General features: G+C 40.7%; 3 protein-coding genes and 1 pseudogene across 6 annotated transcripts; 2 read left to right on the top strand and 2 right to left on the bottom strand.

Annotated features, from left to right (window-relative positions):
* The first annotated feature begins 270 nt into the window (after positions 1-270).
* On the top strand, positions 271-1,039 carry LOC103435544 (SKP1-like protein 1A; annotated as a pseudogene).
* A 4,003-nt stretch (positions 1,040-5,042) lies between these two features.
* Positions 5,043-7,507, bottom strand: LOC103419807 (nuclear transcription factor Y subunit C-2-like). Its single transcript, XM_008357896.4, has 2 exons — positions 7,082-7,507; positions 5,043-6,085 (listed from the first exon to the last, which is right to left on the bottom strand). Exon 2 carries the CDS (start codon positions 6,047-6,049, stop codon positions 5,243-5,245), a length of 807 nt encoding a protein of 268 aa, XP_008356118.2. The 5' UTR covers positions 6,050-6,085; positions 7,082-7,507; the 3' UTR covers positions 5,043-5,242.
* Positions 7,508-9,368: 1,861 nt separating this feature from the next.
* LOC103435395 (GRAS family protein RAD1-like) lies at positions 9,369-11,355 on the top strand. The gene has a single exon (XM_008373782.4). It carries the CDS (start codon positions 9,474-9,476, stop codon positions 11,100-11,102), a length of 1,629 nt encoding a protein of 542 aa, XP_008372004.2. The 5' UTR covers positions 9,369-9,473; the 3' UTR covers positions 11,103-11,355.
* LOC103435396 (uncharacterized) lies at positions 11,317-17,848 on the bottom strand. Of its 4 annotated transcripts, XM_070822647.1 has the most exons (11): positions 17,701-17,846; positions 17,532-17,602; positions 16,976-17,098; positions 13,833-16,660; positions 13,649-13,729; positions 12,986-13,138; positions 12,672-12,835; positions 12,366-12,513; positions 12,151-12,273; positions 11,887-11,974; positions 11,317-11,763 (listed from the first exon to the last, which is right to left on the bottom strand). In XM_070822647.1, exons 4-11 carry the CDS (start codon positions 16,518-16,520, stop codon positions 11,570-11,572), a joined length of 3,639 nt encoding a protein of 1,212 aa, XP_070678748.1. In that variant the 5' UTR covers positions 16,521-16,660; positions 16,976-17,098; positions 17,532-17,602; positions 17,701-17,846; the 3' UTR covers positions 11,317-11,569. The 4 variants fall into 4 exon arrangements, with proteins under 4 accessions (XP_070678748.1, XP_070678749.1, XP_070678747.1 ...); XM_070822648.1 differs by lacking the exon at positions 16,976-17,098 and having other exon boundaries at positions 17,525-17,602; XM_070822646.1 differs by lacking the exon at positions 16,976-17,098.
* Positions 17,849-18,199: the final 351 nt, after the last annotated feature.

Here is an 18,199-nt window from a genome sequence, read left to right as displayed (position 1 = left end):
ACTTGCTCCAACCTTGGCGCAAATATGAGTTAAAACTCAAAGAGTAATGTTATTCATACTATATTTTTATACCACCTTAGGTGACATCTGATGTGAACAATCATATCATTTGTAAAATTTGCAAAACTCAAGAAAAGAAATGAGAAAGACTCATGGTATACTATAATCATCATTTAATTAACTAATTTTTCTTAATTATTAATTTATTAAGTAAATAATTAAATTTAAAATTTTGATTAATTGTCAGAGGATCCCGTGGCTCTGAGAGGATCCAATTCCGCCAAGTTCTATCCTTTTTCCAGACCCTTTAAACCCTACAATTGCGATCAGAAAACAACATGTCGACCGAGGAAGAGAAAATCGAAGCCCCTGTACCAGCACCCGCCCCGCGGAAGAAGAGGCGCCGTCGACGACGGAGCGAAGGTGAGAAAAAGATCTCCCTCAGACCTCCGACGACGAGGTTTTCGAGATCGACGAAAAAGTTGCGATGCAGTTCCAGACTGTCAAGACTTTTTTCCAAGATGAGAGCGTGGGGCGCGACGTGGTGATGCCGGTCCCGAACGTCCACAACGCGGAGCTTGTCAAAATCATCGATTTCTGCACCAAAAGCCTGGATCTGAATTGGAAGGCAGAGCACGAGGAGGCGTCGAAGAAGGAGCTGAGGAAATTCAACAACGATTTCGTCAAGGACTAGAGCACCGATAGCTTGATGCAGCTGATCCTGGCCACGTATTACTTGAACGTCGATCAAATGCTGGAGGTGCTGTACCGGTGCGTCACCGATCGGATCAAGAACAAGAGCGTGGAGTACGTGAGGAAGTTGTTCGGCGTCGAGAATAATACGCCCGAGAAAGAACAGAAGCTTCGCAATGAGTATGCTTGGGCTTTTTTAAGGAGTCGATGAAGACTGAAAATTAAATTATATTAATTTTTAGAGTAAATTACATAGTAGCCCCTTAGGTTTGAGGTCTATTACAACCTCATACGACAACTTTAAAACATTTCACTTTCATACCTCCAGTACCATTTTATTTCAAAATAACACCTCCGTTAGATTTTCCATCCATTAGTCAGTTAAATGCTGACGTGGCTGCCACATTTGTGCCATGTGGCTGCCAAATGTGTGCCACGTGGCAAAAAAAAATAATTTTTTAATTTTTTTTTAAAACCTAAATCTTCTAAATAAATTATAAAACTTAAAAAAAAAAAAAATCAAAAACCAAAGCCCACTTCGTCTTCCCTCCCTCCCTCCTCCCCCACCCCCCAAAACCCAACCTGCAACCCAGAAGAAGAAGAGGAGGAAAAAAAAATCATCTTCATCTTCCCCGTGGCACCCATCGTGCACCCACCCCCTGCACCCACCATTTTCCCTCCTCTACACACCCCACCGCACCCATCTTCTTACCCGTCTTCATCTTCTCCGCAACCCAGAAAAAAAAAACAAAAAAAAAACGTCAGAGACACCTCCCTGCAACCCATACCTCCGCAAACCAAAACCCAGAAACTTTCCCCCCCTTCCCCCCACCCCCCCCCCCCCGACCCCAACGAACTCGACCCACCACCACCCTAGCCCAACCAGAAAAAAATTCACTCTCTTCTTCCCACCCTAAATCACCCACCATGAACCCGAGCTCTCCGACCTCGTGCACTGGAAGCTCGCCCACGCAAATGGCTACCCCCCAAGGCTGCATCTTTTGAACCCCCTTTCCTCTCGATCCGGTCACGGCCTCCGACCCACCGCTCCTAATTGACGAGAGCTCGCATGCCCCGCTCCGAATCGACTGTGTTCCCGACTGGCTTGGGTTTAATTAGCATTTCTGAATTTTTTGTAAAGATGTGAAATTGGTGTTGCTTTTGTTTTGTTTGATGGATTTGGATAAACAAAGCAGGGGGTTTGAGGAGGAAGATAGCGGCGGCGGGACACAAGTGAACTGGAGAAGAAGGGTGAGGGTGACGGTTTGTAAGGGATGAGAGGTGTGGGTCTGGGGAGAGAGAAGGGATGGGAGGGTGAAGAGGGAGGAGATGGAGAAGTGGGTCGGGGGGTTTCTGGGTTTGTATGGTTTTTTATTTTGATTTTTTTTTTTGGTTTTTAATTTATTTAGAAGATTTAGGTTTTTTATAAAAAAAATTAAAATTTTTTTATTTTTGCCACGTGGCACACATTTGGCAGCCACATCAGCACAAATGTGGCAGCCACGTCATCATTTAACATACTAATGGATGGAAAATCTAACGGATGTGTTATTTTGAAATAAAATGGTACTGGAGGTATGAAAGTGAAATGTGTTAAAGTTGTTGTATGAGGTTGTAATAGACCTCAAACCTGAGGGGTTACTATGTAATTTACCCTAATTTTTAAGAAAGTTACAGTTTTTTTGTTGTTGTGGAATTTAGGGTTAGGGTTAATTTTGTGAAAGTAAAAAGGGGAACACTGGCAATTTTAATTTTATTGATGATGGTGTGTGTGTTGTTTACTTGCAAGTTTTCATTGATGCGAATTTTTTATTTTTGCAGTTTTTGCTTAGTTTAAGAGACAATGATTAAGATTTGAGGATTAAAAACCAGATACGGATAACTTTTATTCTCGACCAATATGGTTCTAATAGTATGAAGAAAGTTGAAGCTTCACTATACTATAAAACAAATTGTCAATATGAGGGTCAGTTATGGTTTAGTCATATTCCTTGTGAGAGGCTTAGTGCAAGGTTTTAGGTTTGATTATCGCTAAAGACGAAGTTGAACCATATTATTGTGGCAAATCTATTGTGAGACTTAGTGCACTCGTTGCCTAGTGTACAGATCGTATGTTAAAAAAATGGCAATATGGTATATAGAGAGAGGTCCAACTTCACATAAACCCTTGCACCGTTTCTTCTTCCAACAATATAAAACTCTTTTACATTCACATTCACACACCAAGTACATGATCATGTTGGTTGATCTATTTTGCATCACAAAATCACCTGCTCTGTATTCCATGATTTTGTTAAGTGAACGAGTTAAAATATGGATTTGTACAGTCATGCCTACTTGGTATGAGCCAACGAAGTAGCTACGTTGGAATCTATAATGGAACCACCAAATCAAAGAAGGCATACTCGTGCCACCGTGGAGATACTCCTGTATTCTTATAGCAGACAATATTTTGATTGTATGTAAGAATCTCTCGAATTGACGGCGAGGTTTTCAATTGAGTAGATGGATGAGGATATACAGTTTACTTTCCTAAGGAAAATCATGACAAAGGCAACACCTGGACAAGTGGAAGCCGGGCATATTTGGTTTCTGGTCAATTCATATATGGTAATATTAGACAGGAAACTCTCAGCAGATAAAAGCAGGTAACAATCAAAAGCACTTAAAATTAAGTCAATTTTCAAACTTCTAAAGAACTCTTGATCCTCTTTTTGAAACAAACTAGGCCACATAAGAAACAAATACCTTCGATCTCTACCGAATGTGTTAACATCGAAATTTCGGTGAAATAAATGTACCAATACATTAAAATTACAACCTCCACTCATTTCACCTACATCATCCACTTACTTCACCTACAAACTCCACTAATTTTACCTACATTATCCACTTATTTCACCTACAACCTCTACTCATTTCACCTACATCATCCACTTCACAAAAAAAAAAAAAGGATAATGGTGATTCATTCTCAAAGCGTATAAATAAGCTTCTCCATCAAGGGATCAAGACACCAATTCACATATACATTTCTCTACTCCCAAATTGAAAGAGAATTCCCCAAATCCTTGAAGCTATGAAACTCTAAAGCTTTCAACCATCTAACCTCCCAAATTCCCAAGAATCTCGAAGGATCAAGAAAGCTCTCTCCGTTCTTTGTCAAATCCTTGAAGAAATCCACACAACCGTTCATCAAGATCAAGCCTAAAGGCCCTTGAAGATCTGTTCATCGTTCATAAAGATCAAACCCCGAAAGCCTTTGAAGATCCGTTCATCGTCGTTCATCAAGATCAAGCCCAAAGACCCTCGAAGATCCGTTCATCGTTCATCAAGATCAAGCCCCGAATGCCCTTAAAGATCCGTTCATCCTCGTTCATCAAGGTTAAGCCCAACGCCCCTTTAAGAAATCCACACAAATGTTCATCAAGATTAAGCCCCTAAGGCCCTTGAAGATCAACAACTCATGCGATGAATGAGACAAGAACGCGTGTACAAAATAATATTTTGTATTAATTTTGGGGTTACAATCTCTTTTACAATTTGATCATCTGATTCTATCTTCGTAAGGTGTAGATTTGTGAATGGGTTGTTGATCTTCAAGGGCCTTCAGGGCTTAATCTTGATGAACAATTGTGTGGATTTCTTCAAGGGGCATTGGGCTTGACCTTGATGAACGAGGATGAACGGATTTTCAAGGGTCTTCGGGGCTTGATCTTGATGAACGATGAATGGATCTTCAAGGGCATTTCGGCTTGATCTTGATGAATGAGGATGAACGAATCTTCAAGGGCCTTCGGGGCTTAATCTTGATGAACAATGAACGGATCTTCAAGGGCCTTTGGACTTGATCTTGATGTATGGTTGTGTAGATTTCTTCAAGGATTTGACGAAGAACGAAGAGAGCTTTCTTGATCCTTCGGGATTCTTGGGAATTTGGGAGGTTGGATGCTTGAAAGCTTTAGAGTTTCATAGCTTCAAGGATTTGGGGAATTCTCTTCTAATTTGGGAGTAGAGAAATGTATATGTGAATTGGTGTCTTGATCCCTTGATGGAGAAGCCTATTTATAAGCTTTGAGAATGAATCACCACCATCCTTTTTTTGTGTGAAGTAAATGGATGATGTAGGTGAAATGAGTGAAGGTTGTAGGTGAAATAAGTGGATGATGTAGGTAAAATGAGTGGAGATTGTAGGTGAAGTAAATGGATGATGTAGGTGAAATGAGTGGAGGTTGTAATTTTAATGCATTGGTACATTTATTTCTCTGAAATTTCGATGTCTAGAGTAGGTGCCAAAGAAGAATGAGAAAAAACCCCAAAAAAAAAAAACAGAAAGGAACAGGCCGAGATAATAACACGCGATAACGTAAAACTTCACATCAGTAGCAATACAAGCACATACACAATACAACCTAACATTAGTTCACTGCACAATCCAGTAAGGTGTAGTGTCATATTCGGCAACTAATCCAACCTAAAACTCATCTCTAACGATAAGATGCTATGCCCGGGAACAGATTTGACATTAGCTTGGCCAGAATCATCAACATTAAGTATCTGCCTGCTGCTGTTGGGCTTCTTGTTGCTGTTGCTGCGGCTGTTGAGGTTGAGACTGAGCCCACGGCATGAAAGCCACAGGTGGTCTAGGCTGTTGAGCAGCATACAGTGCTGGTTGATCAACTGGCTTCCCCATGATCATCCCAGGAGCTCCCACTGGATGCTGCGGTGGAACATAATAGTACGGAACATCTGCTGGGGAACCCACCACCGGGAGGGTAGCCTTGGTCACTCCGAGCCCCTCTTCCTTCAACTCATCTCTTGGGATAATATCAACCAAAAAGTCAAAGACGTCAGTCCTTGAAATAGCAGCTGCGATATCATTCTTTTGTAATGTCCTCCTTTTGTTCTCCTCTGTGTGAATCCATGAGCGCAAAGTCAGCTCCAATATGAATATTTCACATGCCTTTGCAAATACAACTGGAGCCTCGGCAGATATCATTCGAACATCCTCATCAGCTTTCATTATTTTCTTAATTCTAGCAAGTGGAAGGCTGTGATTCTTGAAGTCGGATGCTTTCTCAACGTCTTGCATTTGGTCGGACCAGAACTCTTGAAGCTGCACCTGTTGGCGGTGGGGAAAGTGCTGTATTTTCTGGTAGGCAAGCTGATGTGACGGATCAGGGAAAGTGGTGGGGGCCTGCGATGGGGAAGTGACGGCCACTGCAAGAGTTCCAGAAGCCACTATGGGAGCAGTTTGACAGGACGAAGGAGCATATGATGCCATTTGGCCAGAACTTGCTACGGCACCATCCACAGGCTGCTGCTGTTGCTGTAGTGTTTGTTCTGAGTGATCCATGGTTAACTACGGGAAAGTATATTTCCTTGCTATTCCCTAATCATAACGCCGGATAAAATTAACAGAATGAATAAAAGGACATAAGCAAATATAGGACCCTTGCGAGACAAGAACAAAACAAGCATCGGAAAATAGAAAATGTCAAAAGAACTCTTCTTTTCACCAAAACCAAATTGTTTCAATCACCTCCGACTCCAGTTTCTAGGGGGTAGTCGGCCAGCTTTTGAAAAACTGGTGTGGAGATCTATACCAAAAATCCTTTTTGTTGGGGTGGGGGAACTTTTCGATTTGATGAAGGGAAACTCAGACATCTCCAATAACCAAACGTGAGTTCTGTTTCCACTCATCTATCCATTTAAATAACATGCTTACTACCCTGCCTGGGAAGAAGCTAGTAATTTGAGAGCCTAAATTTTTTTCATTTCTCACTTCTTATCGAATCCGCTCTGTAGATTCTACAGTTCCGTCACTAAACAACGCGTCTCGTTTCTGCAGGAAATCATTCTTGCCAAATAATTTCATGATAATTTATGACACATACATGCTTATATTTATATAATCACAAACAATATATACACAAACCCTTGAAAAAAAAACAAGAATACTAAAACATAATCAATCACAGAAGAATCTAAAAAACAGTCACTCGCTAACCGCACGCCTTCAAGTTTCTAACAAGTAAAGCTTAAATAATACATTACTGTTAACTAACAAGTTAAAATTGTATAAACAAACAGTTAAGAGAGGATTAGGGAAGTTTTGATTTCATATTATCCACATTCAAGCTCCTAATGCACTATTTGGTTGCTAAAAAAACTAAAATTCTAGTCCTTTTTTCCCATTGGGTGCTTAATTAAGTGAACCCACGAATTACAACACGATCCAGAACAACATAAACACATAAAGATGGAAAATTTTCCATTTTTCTTGCCTAAACTTTCCCAGCACCCAAACAGAGGATGCAAACAAAATAACAAGCCAGCAGACAATTTCCTCAGAACACCCAAAGAAAAAAGTAGAATTAAAAATTACCCAGTAAAGCTTAGCTGAATCTTCTCCTTGGCAGAAACCCTATGAGAGAGAAAGAGAGAAGAATCTAGAGAGCGAGAGTGAGAGGGTTAAAAGGGAGGGACAGAGAAAGTTTGAAATGTTTGGGTTTTTACTTACAGAGAGAGAGAGAGAGAGTTATGGGAGGGAGGGAGGGTGGGAGAGAGAGAGAGAGAGAGTTAAGGGAGGAAGCATGGATATGTTGACACGTTTCGAACACTGAGTTCTGACTATCGTGGAGTTATGTTCAGAACTGCCACGTTTCGAGCGTTCACTGGAGCTACAGTGGACAGGAATGCTCGCGTATGCGACCGTGACGTATGAGAAAAATGACTGCTTACATGGTTTATACGGGGTAAGGGGTATTTCGGTAATAACATTTTTTTCCAGGTAAGCATGCAGGAGAGGCCGTGGAGCAATTTCATGAGGTCATGCGACTGCTTACATGGGCCATCATTTATTACTCGATTGACACTGGACAATGTGAACATGGAGAAATTCGATGTATGACGGTCGGAATCACGTGTTTATAAAAACTACCAAACCCACTAGAGTGCTCTCATCATCCTATAAAAGGGTCGAGTGCAGCTGCAGTGACAGAGGTAGGTTTTATATCCTGCGTCACAAGCTTAAAAATACATGATTTGAAGCAATTTATGGCTACACTACGCTTAGCTTAGAGTAGTTGAGGAAAATGATAGGGGACGGACAATGCATCATTTGGTCTATGAACACCAGCTCTAATATGCCATTGTGCGGCCGATCGCACAATAACATTTAAATGGTGTTGTTTTGAACTTATTTTAAAATTTTGGATCAACCGTACGAAATCTCTCAAGCTTTGGGCCGATATCTAGTTAGGGTTGTGGCCGGCATGGTTGAGGGAGGGAGGGAGGTGAGTTTGGGAGGGCCAATTGATCCATAAGCCTGCAACTGCAAAAGCTACCTAAATGAGAGCTCTCACTTCTTCATAAAAGTCCACATACTTAAGTAAAGCGGGCTTTTGTATGACACAAGTACATCGCTCCGGTGACATTTCATATGCTCGTGCCATATAAGTTCTCTGAATCCACATAATATCAGGATGGTCCCGACCCACTTCCAAGTTATCCATTTTCTTCTACTCCGAAGTTCCCATTTTTTCTTCTTTATTGTTCACATGTGAATTTTCAACCATAACACATAGACAACACAAATTGAATAACGTAGAACATGTGTAGCCATTGAACTTTATATGTAAGACGACCTGCTTTGATACAAAAGAAAGTTTAAGTTTTACCTTAAAACCAATTAACGCAATAAAAACAGCTCAGCTCTTTACAAGCGCATAAAATTCATTCTTTTCTCGATGTAAAATTAATTTTCTCAACAACACAAAGGACAAATGCATTATAGAAAAACTCTTTACCTTAACAAGTCCTTATCAATAAAGCAACCGACAATACAATATGAGCTGCTTAATTAGGGTTGACATTGCTACGTTACTCCAAAACCAAACCGGTTGCAATTGCAAGCAAAACAGAGACTCTGTGTGAGCTGTGAGGCACCCCTACTGTGTCTCATTGCTTGTTTTGCCGACCGAGGCGAGAGGGACTAGTGACAAACAACAAATGACACCCAATTAACACTGTGGACCCCGCACTATTTGTTGATGTTACCGACCAAAAAGTCCCAATCCGTTTGTCTTTTAAGGCCGTCCGGCTACTTGTATGCAAATTTTACCACAATTCCTTCATCCCTCCAAACCTTTCTACATCTAGGAACAAGAAAACCTTGCTGTTTCCCACCTTATCATGTTCCCTCCGAGGAAGGGTGGGGGAATCCAAATATGATGCATAACCACTAAGCATAATGCCTGATTGTTTTACCTGTGACGTTGAAATTTATTAGAGTTATGTTAAGGTCAGTCGCTCATGCGTGCGTGAATGATTTCTAATCACTGATTAAACGCGGTTTCTGAAGTGATTTACAATCAGACATCTCTCACACGCATAACTAGCGCTCGGTTTCCATTAGTGTCTTAAATGTCCAAGCTTATCCCACCTTCAAGAACTAGTTGCCAATAAACTTGCTAATGAAACAAAAACCTCCCTCTACTTACAAAAATTAATTATTTTTCACCTTCTATATATGTTAAGAATAAAAATATTAAGCTTCAAAATTGAATTAAAAACTAAGCATTAATCTCCCTGGAATAGTTCAATTATTTTGTACTAGAGATGATTGCCCATCGCCTCAAAACAAAGGGAATATTCTAAATCAGCATTGTTAATAAAGGTACACTATGTGAGTAGGGGAACCAGAACCACTTAAGTTCCTAAAAGCATTTATCCTCCTCTTGCTATTCTCTCCCTGCAAACTCCTCCAAAACCTAGCAATGGAAGATTTCAATGCTTGGCTCTCCTTCCCCTTGCATGAGAACCTCAACCATGATCTCGCCATTCGGAGGTTTTGTCCGGCGCGAGTTGAGCAAGAACAAGGAGGAGGTGGAGGTGGAGAGTGGGATGAAATGCTAAATGAGATTGAGTTTTCTTCATCCTCTCACACCACTAGCACTCCATGCTTGCCTCCTTCAGAGGTTGACGAATTCGTCGATAGCTTCATCAACATGGATCATTGCATTGATGATCATGACATTCAGTCCATGGAGAAACAACAAAGTAGTAGTAGTATTGAGTACTATGATCAAGATGGGATCGAGACATTTTCAATGGCAGATGATCTGTATGGAGATGTTCTGATGATGATGGAGGAAGAAGATGATCATGTGGATATGAGTGGCTTGGCGGAAGATTTTCGGGTTGCGAAAACTGAGATGATGCCTGGGGTTGAGGTGGCGAGCCATGGTGTGGACCAAGGGCTTAACTTGGTGCACATGTTGCTCGCTTGTGCCGAGGCTGTTGGCTGCAGGGACACCAAGCTTGCAGACTCATTGCTCGCCCAAATTTGGGCATCTGTGAGCCCTTGGGGTGACTCCTTGCAAAGAGTTTCATACTGCTTTGCAATGGGATTGAAATCAAGGCTTTCGCTTCTTCAAAATGTCAACATAAATGGCACATTCAACAACGATATGATGGATGTTTCAGTGACCTCTAGGGACGACAAGTTGGAAGCTTTTCAACTCCTTAACCAAACAACTCCTTACATCGCTTTCGGTTTCATGGTTGCCAATGAAGCTATATGCCAAGCAGCGCAAGGGAAGGAAGACTTGCACATCATTGATTTGGGAATGGAGCACACTCTTCAGTGGCCTTCTTTGATTAGAACCCTAGCATCGAGACCCGAAGGCCCGCCTAAGAAGCTGCGAATCACCGGACTCGTTGAAGATCACAATCTGTTTGAGCTTGAAGCTGGCATGAGAGCTCTGGTGGAGGAGGCTAGCTCGCTAGGGATACCAACAGAATTTAGTTTGATATCGGAGCCGGTGAAACCATCACTCCTAACAAGAGAGAACCTAGACTTGAGAGAAGGGGAAGCATTATTTGTCAATAGCATCATGCACTTGCATAAGTATGTCAAAGAGAGTAGAGGCTCTCTGAAGGCAATTCTTCAAGCTCTGAAGAAATTAGGTCCATCTGTGCTTACATTGGTAGAACAAGATGCAAACCACAACGGGCCATTTTTCCTCGGGAGATTCCTCGAGTCTCTTCACTTTTACTCAGCAATTTTCGACTCCCTTGAGGCTAGCCTCCCACGAAACAGCCCTCAGAGGATGAAGATCGAGAGGCAGCACTTCGCGGACGAAATCAGAAACATTGTTGCTTTTGAGGGATTAAATAGGATTGAGAGGCATGAGAGGGCAGACCAGTGGAGAAGGCAATTAGGGCGAGCCGGGTTTCAAGTGATGGGGTTGAAGTGTACAAGTCAAGCAAGGATGATGCTATCTGTTTATGGCTGTGATGGCTACACTTTGGCTAGTGAGAAGGGTTGTCTCCTCCTCGGGTGGAAAGGCAGGCCGATAATGCTGGCATCGGCATGGCAAGCGCACAGCGTGTCTTCCTCCTAGACTCCTACTTCGCCTCCGCTGTCATATCACCGTGGTTGCAGCTGGTCGATTCAGTTAAGCCATTGGCATAGTCATTTCATTTCATATTCGAAAGTAATAACTTGGGATCAGGAACACGATGCCAGATTTTGATTCCTAAACATTTTCTTACTGATGTTACCTTACCTGGCTGCGTTTTATAGCCAAATTGGTAGAAAATAAATGCACGGATGCATGAACAGAAAAAACCAAATCGTGCATTCTCTTTCGAAAAGCTTAAACAATCCGCTACAATTTCGTGAATTTCGTGGGAATACAGTAAAACAAAAGAAACTGCTCGGAGCCAGTTCCATTCCGGAAATAGTGGAAACCACGGATCTATGCTCCGATCAGGATATCATACACACCATCTTATGTGTTAACGATTGAACGAATGAAATATCGCGTCTAAATCGTGCAAAAACGACACAATTCAAGTGTTCAAATTATCATTTAGGAGCTTTGTGACCCTGTGCTTTAGGTTGGCTAGCCGCTGTAGTCATTACTCGTAAGCATCTGGTGATTTCTGTGAAAGATGGCCTGGCTGCAGGATTAGGGGCCCAACACTGCTCCATAAGCGTTTTCCATTCGGGATCACAATGGCTTGGAATGGTGGGTCTCAACGTGTTATTTACAATACCTCCTGCAGGTAATCAAAATAAAATTCGACAAAATTAAATCCGGAGGCAAACATCAGTCTTAAGCGGTTTAACTATACTGACATGCAAGCACAAGCTCAACGAAAGGGACAGAGTAAGACAATTACCTATGATTGCTCCATAGTGCATGTTGGCATATGGCTCCTCGCCAGTAAGAATCTCCCACAAGACGATGCCAAATGAGAAAATATCAACCTACGACATTTAATCAAGAGATCCAGGTATGAAACTTCAATCATGTTATAGTTCGCTGAATCTAACTGCAATTCGTCGGTACACAGTCTATCACTTACTATCTATCTACTTCTATCTCCACTGTAAAAGATATATAAATAAAATTTAAACAAAAAAAACTTAAAAATAAATATTACCTTTTCGGAGACCTTGGTGCTGCTGCCATTCAGCAACTCTGGGGCCATCCATGGTAATGTTCCCCGTACACCACCAGAAACCAGGGTATTTCGTTTAATTTTTGAAAGCCCAAAATCACCGACCTAGGAAGCCACACATGTTATTGGAATGTAAGTTGCAAAGAGAGAGAAATAATCATTTTCCTAAATCAGTACAGTAATTTCATAATAATTACCTTGCAAATTGGCCGTGCAGGATCTTTTAGGTTCACGAGTAAGTTGTCACACTTCAAGTCAAAATGCACAATATTCTTTGAGTGTAAATATTCCATTCCAAATGCTGCATCCATGGCAATTATTAGTCGCTTGCGGCGATCGAGATACCTGCATTTGAAGATTCAGAGAAAGAAGGTGAAAAAGAAAGAAACAATTGCTTCCATTCAGAAACAGTGAATCTGAAACAGATGGATGAAAGTATATCTATGATATATGAAAGCATGAAACAAACTATGACCATAAAGAATGGTAATCAATGAACAAACCTGTCTTTTCGAAGTAAGACATGCCTAAGAGAACCATCAACCATGTACTCCGTAACAGTAGCAAGTGTTCCCCCTGGTCCATCTTGCACCACACCATAAAATGCCACAACATTTGGATGGTGAAGCTTTGAAAGAATGTCAGCTTCCCGCCAGAACTCTATAATCTGACAATGGAGTAAGAAAAATCATTAAGGCCTTGAAAAGTAAAATATTAACGTGTCACAGAAGCAATAAAAATATGCGATCATATTTCGTCTACTTGCTTCAATAAATGTGAGTTTCATTACAAAATTCAGGTGGGAAGTAATGATCACCAATCTCTCTTGCTCTGACGATCTCCCAGTGAAGCAGCTCTTATTTAGCCTCTTAATGGCAACATCACTGCCCCTCCATTTTCCATGGTATACAGTCCCAAAGGTACCAGAACCCAGTTCCTTCAGCTGTTCAAGGTCTTCGTTCTTTATTAACTATCATGTCCATGAAGAAGAAAGAATCAAACAGAAGTAAAACGGAAAGTCTTTACTATCAGACAAAGTAGGTTAACCAATGCCAAAAATAACAGGTCCTTTGCATTCAATAGCAAGTCTGTTTAGAAGTATAAAAGAACAAATAACCAAGTAACCGGGGAACTAACTGCTCTAACAACAATAAAACAACCAAAGACCATTCAGAGTTTTCAAAATTTCCCGGATAAAACATTACACATTAAAAGTTAGGGATGACTCTTTGTGTGTGTGTGACCATACACCAATACATGCATGGACTCACACACAAATATTATCCAGATTCGAATCCTAAGCTAAGCTCTAAATACACTAAAAAAACGCTTTTCCTACTACAAGCTACACTCGAATGAAGCCAAATTTTTGTTTGTATCTCTTTTGCTATAATCAATCAATTAATAGGTATTAGTTTACCTAAGCAAGTTATTATGAGAAATCATTTGTATCAAGTTATTGAACATGTAAGCATCACACCTGCAAGGTACGGATATCAAAATCTCCCAAAGAAGGATCTAAAGGAGGTAAACCAGCTTTTCTGCTTGCAGACTTCCCATCCTATATCAAAGTAAATGAAACATTTTTTGATAAAAGAGTAAATGAAACATTGTTAGCAAAGAAGCAATTTGTTAAGAAAAATGAGACCTGATCAAAAGACTACCTCATACTCCAACTCCTGCGCTCTTACGTTTTCCATCATTCCCTCAAATTGCATACTTTCAGTGTCCTTCACTTGGGAATCACCATAATTAGAGTGCAGAGCTGTTGCATTAGCTTTAGCCATTCCAGGCAACTCTGTGCGCATGTCTTCCACAAATTTAGGCTGAGGACCAGCTCCTTCTCCTGTTAACGGTGTCGCATGATAAGATCTACCTTCTTCATTTCCAATCACAGGCGGAAAACCAAGATCCTGGTCCATAAGAGAAACATCTTTTTTATCAAACCCTTCTTGTGCTAACTTCTGGAAATATGACCAGCGTCTTGGTTCATGATTTTCCATATTTAAGCTCAAACCAGTTCCATCCTTTTGCAACAAACCAATATCAGGGGAGTCTTCAGAAAGTATTGCCTTGGAGAATATATCTGACAGGAAATCTCTGGGAAATCGTTCTTCAATATCAATAATGATGTCTCCCTGCACTGGGGTAGAAACACCAACTGAAGCTGTTTCTTGAGAAGCATCTTTAGATAACTTCCCTGTCAAAGAAGTGAGCTCTGCATGTCCCATAGTGTCTACAGCCCTTGGATCCTTGCTGGTGTCCTCTTTCTGATTAACCTCAGAATGATTAGATGCAGATACCTCATGTTGCTTTCCAGAAGGTAGCCGACTTACATCTGGAAACTCAGATCCAGCTTCTGCAACTTTATCAACCATATGGTTTGGCAATGCCCGCTTTACTTCACCATCTACATCTTGCAAAAGCTTTGCATTCATCTGAGAAACTGAATCAGCAACTTCCTTGTACTTTTGAAGTTGGACGAGTCCATCATCAACAGTTTGAGCATCGATATATGTTGTTGGGGTAGATTGTTCAGTCGGAGGAGTAAGGTTGCCATGTTCCTGTAATTTGTTAACTCCTTCCATGACTGGATCCTGCCTGGTGATATCAGAACGTGAAAGAGTAACGGGAAACGGAGGACCATGAGAATCGTCAGACTTTGTTGATCGATTCAGCAACTCTGCCTGCTCCCTGGGAATTCTTTCTGAGTGGTAGACTCTCTTAGGAAGCACAGGTAGCTCGTGGCAACCCGAATCAATTCCATTGGACAAATGGTCAGCATAAGCAGGAGCAAATGCATTGCTAGTTGTGAAACTATCCTCAACTTCACTAGATTTATGCACCAGAATTGGGTTCCCTGGATCAATTGACGAAGCAACCTTTTCAGGTTCCTGGTACTTTCTTTCATCTTTTGATGCTTCTTTGACAGCATGATAGTTCATCAAACTTCCATCATATGGCTGTAAAGGAACAGAGTCCTCTACTCCTGAGGGACGGAGTTTTTCAGGGTCACTCTCTTGCTGCAGTAAATCATCGTATTTGGGTTTCACCTGCTTTACTGGCATCTCGAAGTTCTGTTCTCTTGAGCCACTGGATGGCTGGCCTTCAATTGAACCTCCTTGTAGATTTAAAATCCCATGATTAGACACCGATACAGTTCCTCCAAATGGGGAGTGACTTGGAAGGGCATGGCCATTGTGCAATGGGTACTGCATATTTTGTCCATAATGCATCACGTCCGTATGCTGAAAAGGAGGATAAGCTTCAAAGGCATTTGAAGGGTTAGGCAGGATTGGCTCGGAAGATTGAACAGTTCTCAATGAAACAATATTGGCAGTTGAATTCAAAGTGCCTAACCCTACTGAGTTTTTTGCAACCCTACTTGTCTCCTTCTCAATATGTTGTCCATTGAGCTCATCTAAATTATTTGCTAAAGTGGTCGTCAAACCATGTAGAGTCGAATTTTTTCTTGACCCCAGGTCCATTCCATTGACAGCAACTACATACTGAACCTCAGAATCACCATCCGCACTGTGCAGACCAAACTGAGCTTCCTCCAAATCACTCATGGAGAACAAAAACATCCTAAGCTTTTGTGGTCCTTCTTTATCTTCTACTTCATTCCATTCTTCCATCATATTCTGCAGATCCTCGTCACAAGATACAGAAACTAAGGCATCAAGTTCCTCTCCAGGAAGCTGATATTTAATTACATGCACTTGGTTATAAATTGATAAAGCTTTATGTATAAGCTCCTGCCAGGAAATGTCCTTTCTAACACGGATAATGCGTGTTTCGCCTCCAACATACCTGAGCTTCCCATCGCTCGGTCGGGGTAAGATTTTACCACCAAAGCTACAGAGAACCTTCATTTTCGTTGATGAGCTATCAGAGGCTGCATAAGAGGCATATCCACGCATATGACTATTTTCATAGCCTGATAAAGCTCGTGGTACTGATTGAACAGATGCATGGTTATTTCTATCATCATGTAAAGCTGAGCTCTTTTGTTCAAACTGTTTTGGACCCCTTTCAGCATTAGGAAGCATTGAAGCATCTGAACCACTCTCAGAGCCTGTATGACTGATTCCTAAAATTCCTTTCAGTTCAACATAGTTTGTTGCATAATTTGGATCGCCACCAGCATTTGGATGTACAGGAATTCTGGGGTTCACCCGGTCAAGCATAAATTGAAGAGCAAACTCCTCTCCGGTCTGTATGGAGTAATTATGTGCAGGTTTAACTTCTGGTTTAATGTCATTAGATCTCATATTAGTATGCATGCTGCCCAGAGAGTCCGGCATGTATGACTGGGATACAGGTCGGTAGTCATCCCTCCCAGGTTCCATGGAATTGTATTGGAACTCTGCTGCGTTCTTAATTGTTCAGTCATACCATTGTTTGAATTTCTTCCTCACCTCAACACCAAAATACTGTCAAAACCTCAGGCAATGAATCAACTCCTATCCGATTTTTTCAGGGAGAAAAACTGAAACAGAAAACAAGCTTCAATAAGCGTCTGGTTTCTATTGTCCATAAAAAATCCAGAAGCTTCAGTAGTCTTGAAAGAGAAATGCTTCATTTGGTAAAATATGTATATCATAGATCTTCTTTTGCTTAATTTCAATAAGTGAAAATATGAAAATGTTGCATCTCCGCATTTTATATCATACTATAAGAAGTCCTTCTTCCCACCCTATTGAAAATGAGTGTTAAATCCTTTAGGTCAAGCCTAAACACATCCACGCCTAAAATTCTAACCACCTTAGCCAACTAACTTCTCCAAACCCGATTTACCACCCACCTTGTATGCGTGTAGGATTCAGCAACAACCAACTCCAATCATCGGGCACCGTATTTTCTCTGTTTTATGACTTATTTCTTCAGTCAATGTGAAAAGCCAAAACTAAAGAACTACTTCTGCAACCTACAATTAACAAAAAACGAAGACGAAGAACAGAATATGATTGTTGAGTTTTAAGCTTGATTATGTATCGCCGCATACGGAAATACCTATCAATAATCATAAACCATTACAAACAGAACAAATAATTAAGAAATCCAACTACTTTATGAAACTTTCCCCCTTTTATGGGTTAATAAAAAAATTCCTTCACCAATTAACAGTCGTAAACCAAATAAAGCATGACCTTAATAGCTCACTCCACAGTTCCAGTATAATACATACATACATACATACATACATAATACATGCATACATAAACAACATGAATCAACTCCCAGATCAAAATCCGAAAAAAAAAACCCAGAAAACCAAACTACGATCAGAAAAAAAACCAAAAAAGCAAAGAACTAGGTCAAATTCAAAGCAATAATATGAAATTAAACCCACCAAGTACCTGTTTGATTGCAAGAACAATGCTTCTGTACCCAGAAAGCTCCAAATTTTGAATCTTTTAGGTCCCCCCACCTGTTTGATTGCAAGAACAATGCTTTGTGACAGCAGCTCAAAAACCAACCAGAGTTTCAAAATATGAAAAATAAAAATTAAGAAATAAAAACCCTCACTTTCCCACACTTTCCTTCGCTTTGTTGCTCTTTCTATTCAAAATTTTGGATTTTTTTAATTTTTGGCAACCTCCCAGCAATTTAATAACTGCACATAACTAAAAATGGGTCTGAAGGATTTGATTTCTCTGTCTTTTGTTAAATTCATGGATTTTGTTATTATTTATTGTTTTTATTTGCTTTCATGCCAAGTCAAACGGATGAAGACAATGTTAATGTTCCCGGATTGCCCCTATTGGGTTAAGATTTTACGAGAATGCCATGATCGGTAGGTGATGGACCGGTTGACTTGACTTGGTAGTAGTAGGCAAGGTTAAGGAGAGAGTTAAGGGTAGCCTAAGAGAATCCCCATGTATGTTGTTGTGAGCTCTACTATTTGTGTAGACGAATTTGTGATTCGTTTTTTTTTTCTCTATTTGACACATGATTTTCAAACTTTGGTGCAAAAGAGATTGTGTTGAGGCGGATCCATATGGGGGTTAATGTGATCAGTTAATTT

This window comes from Malus domestica, chromosome 05 (assembly GCF_042453785.1).
Source record: "Malus domestica chromosome 05, GDT2T_hap1".
NCBI classification, from domain to species: Eukaryota; Viridiplantae; Streptophyta; class Magnoliopsida; order Rosales; family Rosaceae; genus Malus; species Malus domestica.
The sequence above is the reverse complement of the archived record's forward strand: the minus strand, read 5'-3'. Positions and strand labels throughout refer to the sequence as shown.